At 34.1% G+C, this 10,998-nt stretch overlaps 1 protein-coding gene across 2 annotated transcripts; it reads left to right on the top strand.

The window, feature by feature from the left end:
• The first annotated feature begins 905 nt into the window (after positions 1 to 905).
• LOC125594559 (N6-adenosine-methyltransferase non-catalytic subunit MTB-like) lies at positions 906 to 4,645 on the top strand. 2 transcript variants are annotated; one of them, XM_048770714.1, is made up of 6 exons: positions 906 to 2,869; positions 3,121 to 3,204; positions 3,301 to 3,405; positions 3,481 to 3,589; positions 3,783 to 3,940; positions 4,048 to 4,645. In XM_048770714.1, the coding sequence occupies exons 1-6, from the start codon at positions 953 to 955 to the stop codon at positions 4,456 to 4,458; spliced, it is 2,784 nt and encodes a 927-aa protein (XP_048626671.1). In that variant the 5' UTR covers positions 906 to 952; the 3' UTR covers positions 4,459 to 4,645. The 2 variants fall into 2 exon arrangements, with proteins under 2 accessions (XP_048626671.1, XP_048626672.1); XM_048770715.1 differs by having other exon boundaries at positions 3,789 to 3,940.
• Positions 4,646 to 10,998: the final 6,353 nt, after the last annotated feature.

The raw sequence follows: 10,998 nt of genomic DNA on the forward strand, positions 1-10,998 counted from the left end.
CCATTTCACGAATGGTTATGACTTCTTCAGTTCCTATATCTCGGCTCCTCTCCGTGTCTCCAGCATGGAGTGTCTGTGAATTAAGTGCAAGAAATATAGAATTAGGTCATTAATTTGGACCAAGACATCGTTGTGCATGGAATAAAGTTTTTGTGGGTGGTTCAGTTGGTTTGCGGATGGCGAGGAGGTTTGGATGGAGATGGGTTATCCCAATGCTAAGTCGGCTAATTTGTCACCTTGGCAAACTGATCTCTTTCTTTATTTTTTGCAGGGAATGAAGTTTTTGTGGCTGGTTCTGTCTTCCATTGAAGCATGACGTGTCTGATGAATGTGTGTTGTCTATGTTGATCTGTGTAGTCTCTTGGGCTCTTGGCGGTCCATTTTCCCGATTGTTCTGCGGTTTGTGAGGTCCCGGTGGTCCCCCTAAGGTTTGCTATCTCTTTTTTACTGTTTGTGTCGAGAGCTTCATCGATAGTTTAAGTTACGGGTTTGAAGATATTATCATTCACAAGCTACTCCAGTGATGTTATGAGAAGATCGGAAGGAAATGAAGTAAAACCCCATCTTCTAGTGGTGGTGATCATCAACGATTGAAAACGGTTGTTGCTATTCAGATAGTGGAACGTGTTGGTATTGTGGGCATGCAAAGCTAGTCTAGCCCTATTGGAATTAAAAAAAATGATTGAATCAAACTTGTAACTGAAGCTGTAATTATGGATTTCAGGTTGGCAATAAAAAGTTAAAATTAAAGAAAAAAAAACGTTGATAACTTTTTATTCTACGTACGCATATTAGGTGAATTAGTAAAAGAATAAAACGTAAATATAATAGATGTAGCCCATAAGCCCAAAGAGGCCCATTGGTTTGGTGTTTGGATGGTATGACCGTCTCGTCGATTTGATCGGCGTTAATATACAAACCCTAACTGTAGAAAGAGGGAGAGAGAGGGCAAATGAAGAAGAAATCAGAAGAGAGTTCGTTAGAAAAGCTGAGTACTTGGTATGAAGACGGAGAGCAGGAAGGTGGAGAGAGAAGCGAGAAGAGAAGGTTGAGTGCAAAAGCATCGGAACTTGAGAGTTCCCGAAGTAAAATCAAGGAAGACAACAAGGCTCTTGATGATTATCACGATCGCGATTCCAAGAGTTCCGACAAAAGAGAAAGCGGTGGTCGGGATCGGACTCACGGTTCTTCTTCTGATTCGAGCAAGAGGAGGAGATGGGACGAAGCTGCTGCTGCTGCTGCTCCCGACAGCGAAAGAGGGGATCACAACAAAAGCAGTAAGGTTTCTGATTCTGTCGGTAATGAATGTGGTGATGGTAGAAAGTCTGAGAGAAGTATGAAATCGAGTAGCAGAGAGGAGAAGGGTAAGACACGTGGCATTAAGGAAGATGATAGAGATAGTCCTCTTAAGAAAGGGGAAGTTGGTCGGTCTAGCAGGTCTAAGACACCAGACAGAAGTGGAAGGCGTCATCAAGAATCAGAACATTCAGAGGCAGACTATGACAAGGACAAATATAGCCGATCCAGAGGAAGAGATGAGGGATGGTCTGATAGAGACAGAGACAGGGATCAAGAAGGTTGGAAGAGAAGACATTCTAGTAGCAGTGATAAAGATCAGAAAGATGATCGTGGCAGGGAACGGGAGTATCCAAGGCAAGGACGTGAAAGGAGTGAAGGCGAGAGGTCACATGGTCGTTTGGGTGGTAGGAAAGATGGAAACAGGGGTGAGGCTGTTAAGGCTTTGTCAAGTGGCGGCGTTTCAAACGAGAATTATGATGTGATTGAGATTCAAACCAAACCGCTTGATGGGGTAATGAACTTTGCTCAGCAACCTCCCAAGAAGCCTGATGAAGATTGGGGTTACAACCAAGAAAACAAAACTTATGGTGAGGATTCGAGAGACGAAGCTGGTGAAGCTAGCTCTGATTACTCAGGAGCTAAAGCAAGAAACCAGAGAGGTGCAACACCTAGTCGGACCAATTTCATGCAAACAACGCCTAACCGAGGTCCGCAGACTCCACAAGGCGGCATGAAAGGGAACAGACCCGCAAGGGGTGGAAGAGGAAGAGGTGGTGGTGGCAGAGATAACCAACAAGGTGCTATTCAATTGCCTATCATGGGGCCGCCATTTGCGAACCTTGGAATGCCACCACCTAGTCCCATTCACTCTCTTACCCCTGGCATGTCTCCGATTCCCGGGGCTCCTGTTTTCATGCCTCCATTTCCCCCAGCTCTTGTCTGGCCTGGTGCACGAGGAGTCGATGGCAATATGTTACCTGTGAACCCTGTCCTCTCACCGCTTCCCCCTGGACCATCAGGCCCGAGATTTCCTTCGATTGGCACTCCGCCAAACCCCAACATGTTCTTTAACCCACCAGGTTCTGAAAGAGGAGGAGGAGGCCCTCCCAACTTCTCCGGGTCTACATTCAATGTTCCTGGACCAATGGGACGTGGGATGCCTTCTTCTGATAAGAATGCAGGGGGATGGGTTCCTCCTCCTCGAGGTGGTGGACCTCCTGGGAAAGCTCCTTCAAGAGGAGAGCAAAATGACTATTCCCAGAACTTTGTGGATACTGGAATGCGTCCCCAGAATTTCATCCGAGAGCTGGAGCTTACCAATGTAGAAGACTATCCCAAGCTTAGGGAGCTCATTCAGAAGAAAGACGAGATTGTATCTAATTCCGCCTCTGCACCAATGTATTTGAAAGGCGACTTGCATGAACTTGAGTTATCTCCCGAGCTGTTTGGAACAAAGTTTGATGTTATTCTTGTCGATCCACCGTGGGAGGAATATGTCCATAGAGCTCCTGGTGTTTCTGATACTATGGAGTATTGGTCATTTGAGGACATCATCAATCTTAAGATTGAGGTAACTATTTACTCTTTTAAATGCTCATAGGTGGTTTAGGATACATATTTTCTACAGCGTTAAGTTTTTTTTTTGGCTGGTGTTATTATTTTCTTACCGTTTGACTTAATATTGGGTAGCAGTATCATCTGTTAGACGTAGATGTGGTACTTTTAACATGTATATATTTTTTGGCTTGTGAGTAGAACTTGTGGCTCCATATATGTTATGACGGTGTATAACAAAAGCAAAAATATTCCATGTTTCTGTAGGCAATAGCTGACACTCCCTCCTTTGTCTTCCTTTGGGTTGGTGATGGTGTTGGGCTAGAGCAAGGGCGCCAATGCCTGAAGAAGGTTTGCTCCTTTCATTTGTTAGTCTTGATAAGTAGTATTCGCTGCATCTAATATATATATATACTTTTTTTTTGTTTGTTTGTTTGGGTGTTACAGTGGGGTTTCAGAAGGTGCGAAGACATTTGCTGGGTGAAGACCAACAAAAGTAGTGCAGCACCAACATTGCGCCACGATTCGCGTACTGTGTTTCAGCGCTCCAAGGTCTGTTATGGACTACCATTGCATTTTTGTTTGATTCATCTTTTGCTTATTATTATTTTCTCCCTCTTTGTAAAGGAGCACTGCTTGATGGGGATAAAGGGTACTGTTCGACGTAGCACTGATGGACATATTATCCATGCTAACATTGACACTGATGTGATTATTGCTGAAGAGCCTCCCTACGGTTAGTAAAAAATGTGCTTGCTTCCAGCTTCAAGTTTCTTATTAAGTGGGCCTGTTGATAAGTTTGTCCAACATGTCACAACTTCAGTTGAATGAAAGTATAAAATAAGATTGTTTTGGTAAAAGTTAATGAATATGTATCGCTGCTTTGTTGCAAGCCATTTTGCTTAATTGCTCCTTTCTGCGCTTCAAAGTTGCAGGTTCGACTCAAAAGCCTGAAGATATGTATAGGATAATAGAGCATTTTGCACTTGGTCGCCGAAGGCTTGAGCTTTTTGGCGAAGATCACAATATTCGAGCTGGCTGGCTTACTGTTGGAAAAGGCCTTTCTTCCTCAAACTTCGAATCACAAGTAAAAAAAAACTCTTTAAGTTCACTCTGCAGACATCTATCTATTTCTGACAAGAAGTGTGAAGATCTGTTTGACCGGTTTTGGTGATAATGCGTGTTTCTATTTAGGCTTTTGTGAGGAACTTTGCGGACAAGGATGGTAAAGTGTGGCAAGGGGGAGGAGGAAGGAATCCGCCTCCAGACGCACCGCATCTAGTTGTGACAACTCCTGATATCGAATCTCTGCGGCCCAAATCACCAATGAAGAATCAGCAACAACAATCATACACACCGTCTCTGGCCTCCTCTGCAAATAACTCAAACCGAAGAACCACAGGGAACTCACCACAAGCAAATCCTAATGTTGTTGTCTTACATCAAGAGGCTTCTGGTTCTAACTTCTCTGTTCCTCCTCCACACTGGGCCCCATCTCCCGCTACAGCTCCTCCACCGATGGAGAGCTTTAGAGTGCCTGAAGGTGCCAACAACAACCCGAGACCACCCGAGGACAAGACTTTTGACATGTACGGATTCAGTTGAGCCTTTTTTTTTTCTTTCTCAAAGTGAAGGGGTGGTCCAAAATTGTTTCTATTGTATGGATTTTTGTTTTTTGTTTTTCCCACTTTGCATTGAGAAACTCTGTTGCATATGGGGTTGGTTCTCTGTTTGTAATTCTTAAAGAAACATTTTATGTATTCATTTTCTTTATCCATCAAGCTTTACCAAATGGTTCCAATTTTTCCAATGAAGTTCACCTGTAAGTCGAGCCCTTCTCACATATGACAACATCTGCTTCTGCATAAGCCACATGCAAAATGGATCTTGGCAGTAGTTGTAGAATTATTATACCACGCCGGTCAATGCATTGCATATTCAGTATTTTGATTATAGGAACCAAACCAGAAACGCAAGTGTGAACATCGATCAATGTTGGAACAGAAATATATGTTAGCAATAGACAAAAAGAAACTGCAAAGTGGACGGACAGTGAGCGACTTTGATGTGTTTGGTTTCCGAACAAAAAAAAATATCCTCGTCAATAGGTTGTAACAACACAATTTGTTATTAGCTTTTTGCTTTTTTTTTCTCTTGTTAAGTATTTTATTTTTGGCAAATGAATTTCCAAACAGATCTAATTTGCCTCAGATGATCTAATATTTTTGTGTTGAGTTTAGGTTGTGGAGATTAACAGGATGCAAGGTTTAGTTTCTAGATCATATTGTTTAGATTTTAGGTTTTATAATTTGTAATTTTCTCTTTTCGTGTGCTAAAACTTCAATTTGATGAGGTTGCTACACAAAAGTATTGTAAATATATTCTTTTGTGAAAAAGTATTTATGTATTATTGGGTTGCTATATTTAGGCCCGACCAGTGGTGTTAACTTTATGAAAACGTGTTTCCACAGAAGGTTCGAGCACAGCTTTGACATGTTCTTAACTCTTCATTAATACACCCAAGTGGTCTGAGCATAATTACAAGAAAAGCAATAACTTTATAGGGATCCATTAAAATTTAAAACGAGAAAAAAAACAATGTAAATTCAACGTAGCTAAAATAATTTTTTATTGGGAAAAAAAAATCTTTAATGGGTAAGACTAGAGTTGATAATAATCGATTTATTGAAGTTCTAAATAATATTTGCACCAAAAAAAGTTCTAAATAATAGTAGAGGAAATCATCGACATTATTACTCTTGTGTACCGTAGTCGCGTGTTCTTATGAAATTGATTATAGTATATTAATCGTCTGATAATGACAAGGAGCATTGCAGTGACCGTACGTAATTTCTTCCGTGCCTTAAAAACTTATAAATCCTATTAGTCCATATATATAATCGCTAAAACTTTTTGCAACTCTTTAATTGATTTATAATCTGCCTTGAAAGAGCCTTTCTGACATCCTAAACACCATATTCTAAAACATAATTTAACAATAATGAATGATAGGCTTAGGCATTTTAATCGGACCCAAAAATATGATTGAATCGACCCAAAAATATAAGTTCGGTTCGGGTCCAAGTCTATGCTAAAAAACTGTTGTGTTTTTTGTTGGACTCGCGGGCTGTTCGGGTTCAGGTCTTGTTCAAAAAGTCAATAGGATATTGGAGTTACACTAAATTTTATGTAGTACTGTAGGTATTATTGGGTATATTTAAGTATTTCATATTTTTATAAGTTTCTAGTTCATTTTTTAAGATATATTTTTGGGTTTCAAGAAAATTTTGGATTTTAGAAATATGTTTTATTTTTCAGATACTTTGTGTATTTCCAGATATTCAAATATTTTTGATTTTTTGAGTTTTGGATATATTTGGGTTTTCGAATACACTCATGTACCCGATACATAACCAAAATTTACCAATTCTTACATGTATTTAGTTTTGTGACCCAGACTGATCCGGATCTGGTTGGAAGCGACCAAACTTGAACCAACAAAATTACAAATACCTATATAGTCTAAATATCTAAGTTCCGAAGGATCCAGACGCAAAGAAAACCGACCCAAATCCGACATGAACAAGCGAATGTCTAAGCATAGGGCTGGGCATATTTATCTGGAACCGAGGAAGTGAACCGTATAGAACCAATAAAAAATTAAAACCAAAATAAATTTCATAAATATATGAACGGATCCTATATCTTTGGAATCAATAAAATTGAAACCAACCCGGAATCAACACGAGAACCGAATGGGAACTCGGTTTTTAAAATACAGATTATATATTAATTATAATTATTCTCTATATAACCAAATATTTTAAGAGTACAATTTATAAACCCAGAATCATCGGAATAAGTTTATTTTTAAAGTTATTAGATTTGTATGATATTTTTATTCGAACAACCTGAATGACTGGATATTTAACATGAAAACATGAGTTATCCGATATTTTTACTCATAATATCTGAAATTATTTAAAAAAACCAGAACCAAATTTTGGGTATCGATCGGTTCTTAACTTTGCTGTCCGAAAAATAAAATTTAGAGAACAGCAACCAAATCAAAGTGTGTATACAGTATACTGGAACGGTTTCTAAACGTGTAGAATCAAAAAACCAAAAAAAGAATCAAAATATCCGAACAGAAACTAAACCGAAAACAAACTCTCAGGCCAACACAAACCTACCGAATGGCTTAAATAGTTAACTTGGTAATATATTAAGGGTTTGGAGTTTTTTTTTTTTTTTTTTTGACTAATGGGTTTGGAGTTTGGTGTGATTAAGAAGGAAAGTAAAGACAAAATTACTTAATAAGGTGAGAGAGAGAAAACGGAAACTAGGGCAAATGAATGACGAGATGCATCACAAGATTCACAACGTTAACGTCTCCCTCTCTCTCTCTCTACTTTCTCTCTCTCTCTCTCTCGCTCTTCTGCAATAATACAATTTGCGCCTGTCACTTTCAAACCCTAAATTAAGCTCTGCAAATTCACCTTTCTCTTTAATATTTTTTTTTGTAAGTTGCCTTTCTCTTTAATTTTCCTCCAAAGGAATCTTTTAAATCTTGATGGTATACTTTGCGTGCCATATAATAAATTAATATTATGTGTATGTTCTCACTTTCATTAACGAGTGATGCATGCGTACATTTACGTGGATGTTTTGTATATATATGTCTGATTGTAAAATAAGATTTTCTTTTTTAATAAAAGTATATAGAGAAAGTTTTTTTTGATGAAGTGTATGAAGAAGGTTTGTAAACAATAAATTGAAGGCTAAAGTTAAATTATTATTTTTTGTTGAACGTCTCTAAGGTTAGTATTATAAATCAAATTACATATATGTGTCTAAAAAAAATTAATCAATGGGTGGTTGTACAGTGATAAACTATGAACGGTACATATTTTATGGATTATGATAGGGTTTGAATCATCATATCAAATTATCAAAAGATTATCACTGTTAATTCTTCCTTGGCCATGGTAGATGTTCTTAAATATGTAATATTAGATTAAGTTTCAGTATAAGGATTCGTCCATTATGAAAAAAATACAATTCATTGTTTTCTTACCTTCATATAATTGAGTTTTACCACTGTGGAGATTAGTAATCATCTAAACAGAAAAATTACACTAGTAAAAAATATCCAAAAGATATTAATTAACCGCTGTGAAAGTAGACAGCTTTACAGATATAGAAATATTCTCTGTATATTTTAGACCGTTTGCTTACCACATATAATTTAAAGGTAAGAAAGCTATTTTTAGTTTTATTGTTGCAAATATTAAAATAAAATACTATTAATAAACTTATAGTTATAATACTTTTGCTATGGACTATCTTAAGGCCCTAAAAATCACCAATCTGTTTATAATAATATAAATTAGATCTTGATACGCGCCCCCGCGCGGGTGTTGGATTTAACTTGCATTCAAAACCATTGATTTATAAAATGTCTATTTATATTTTTATGTTTTGTAAAATATATTTAGAGTAGAATATATTATATTATAATATAGATGTTTGATAATAATTTTTTATGCGTACGTAATATTACATTTATAATTTTATAACTTGATGTAATTTGATGTAATTGTAATATTCATATATTAACCTATTGATTTTTTTGTTTATTTATTTAAAATGATTTAATTTTTACAGTAGATTTTTATGAATTATTATTAATTTTATGATATTTGGTTTTCTTGAAAGTTGTATTGTAACAGATTAATATATAATATATATTACAGTTTGTGTTTTTATTTTCAGCAAAAAGAAATAACAATTCATTGTAATAAATTTAATTTTATGATTTTAAGTGAAGTGGCAAATTTGTAAATAAGAAAGAAATGTAATGGCTAAATGTGTAAATAAAAAAATATTTAATTTGCTATCCGTGTTTCCAAACAATTTTCATTTAATCTGCTATCCAAGTTTCCAAACGACATAATCTGTAAATGAGAAAGAAATACAGTGACTAAATATGTAAATAAAAAAATATTTAATATGTTATCCTTGTTTCCAAACAACTTTCATTTAATATATTATCTAAATTTTCAAACAGTAGCAAAATGTATTTCAGTTTTAATAATATAAATATTTCTGTTTGTTTCACATCTTTTTAAGTGAAAATGCCACGACTCTCAAAATTAAAACTATACAAATGAAAGTAAATACTTTAGAGTAATTATCAAATTGTAAGTTACAATAATTTTAAACAAGTGATGTTTTATGTGAAAAGGACATGTCTAAAAATTACTCCATCTATATTATTAAAACTCAAGTACAAAATTGGAGTGTTTGGAGACTTGAATAGGACTATTAAAAAAAATTGAAGTGTTTGGAAACATGGATTGTAGTCTTTTAAAAAAAAAAAATTGTTTAGAAACAAAGATAGTAGTATTATGAAAAAAAAGTAATGGGCTTATGTTATTAAAAAAACTCAAAAGTCCATCATATTATAATAAACTATCTATCTCGGTCAGTTTTAAAATATACGAAAAATGGGTCAATCTAATTACCTAAAACTTTTTTTTAAACTAACCATAAAACAAAATTTAAACTTTATACACATATTTCAAATCAAAATAATAATTTAAAGTTGATTTATATCAAAAATTGATTAAAAATAATACATATATTCAAAAATGAATTTTTACTAAACTATTTTTCAATAACCATTATAAAAAATGTTGTCAATATATATAAGAAAAATATAATACAAAGCCCAATTTGAAATACCAACTCAAATTATGGTTTTTATATCTCATATTAAGTTTTAAAAATATAATATATGTAATTATTTATATGATGGTACATATAAAATACTATTAATTATATGATTACTTATATAATGGTAGGTATAAAATACGATTAATTATGTGATGACAATATACGATATATAATAATGACTAAGGATGGGCTTTCGGGTACCCATACGGGATTGGTTCTGATCGGTTTGAGTTTCAGATTTTCAGGGTCAAAGATTTCAGTCCTATTAGGATGTTTCTAAATTTGGGTTTAAGTTCGATTCGGATCTTTGCGGGTTTGGTTCGCGTTTGGATAACCAATTTAAATTATTTTTAAATTTTTAAATCATTATCTATTTTAAATTTCTCAAAATCTATAAATAAAATAATATATTACCTATAAATTTGAATAACATATGTCAGAATACCTAAGCTTAACATATGAATTGGCTTGATTTAAAATTTTGGATACGAAATCAATAATTTTTTTTTTTTTGGTGATTTGAATATACTTTAACTATTTCAGATATTTACTTTTGACTATCTATATATATATTTTTAAGTATTTAAACCAATTTAAAAGTATCATTCTTGATTTTTTATATACATTAAATCTAAAAATAATTAATATATATAAGTATATAAATCTATTTTTAGATAAATTCGGGTGCCCGAATACTTCGGTTCGGATCAGATTCAGTTCTCTAAATAACAAAATTTTGAATAATTCGAATATTTAATCAATTTATGTTCGGGTTTGGTACTATATTCCTCGGATTCATTTTGTCAAACTCTAATAAGTACATGAAAAACAAATATCAACATATTTTTCAAAATATACATCCGCGCAGGCGCGCAGATCAAAGTCTAGTTGTTTCTTAAAGAGTGTTACTTTAGAGTTTTTTTCTTGTTGTACATAAAAGGTGTCATTTTAGATTTTTAATGCAATTTTTATTTAGTTTCAGCTGAATATTAATTGTAAAATGCATTGATCTAATAAATAAATTTATTTATCTAAAATGTTATTGATTAATTAGATATAATTAATGAAAACATAAATACATTTTAATCATTTTCTTAATATGTGTAAAAAGTGTCTAAGTAACACTTACAATGAAACAATGAAACAGAAGAAGTAAAAACTATACAAATGAAAGTTAATGCTAGAGTAAAGCCTTTAGTAAAAAAAAAAGAAGTTAGTACTAGAGTAATTATCAAATTGTAAGATAAAAAATTTAAACATGCGACTTTCCTAACAAGTTCGGGTAAATTACAGTTCTTATGCCAATCTAAATTTTTTATTAAAGATTTTCTGATTTTCTAACCATTTACAAGTTTGACAATTAGCTGGCCAAAATTTGACATTCCTAGTCACATATACATTGGAATC

Source organism: Brassica napus, assembly GCF_020379485.1.
Source record: "Brassica napus cultivar Da-Ae chromosome A9 unlocalized genomic scaffold, Da-Ae chrA09_Random_2, whole genome shotgun sequence".
In the NCBI taxonomy this organism is placed as follows: domain Eukaryota; kingdom Viridiplantae; phylum Streptophyta; class Magnoliopsida; order Brassicales; family Brassicaceae; genus Brassica; species Brassica napus.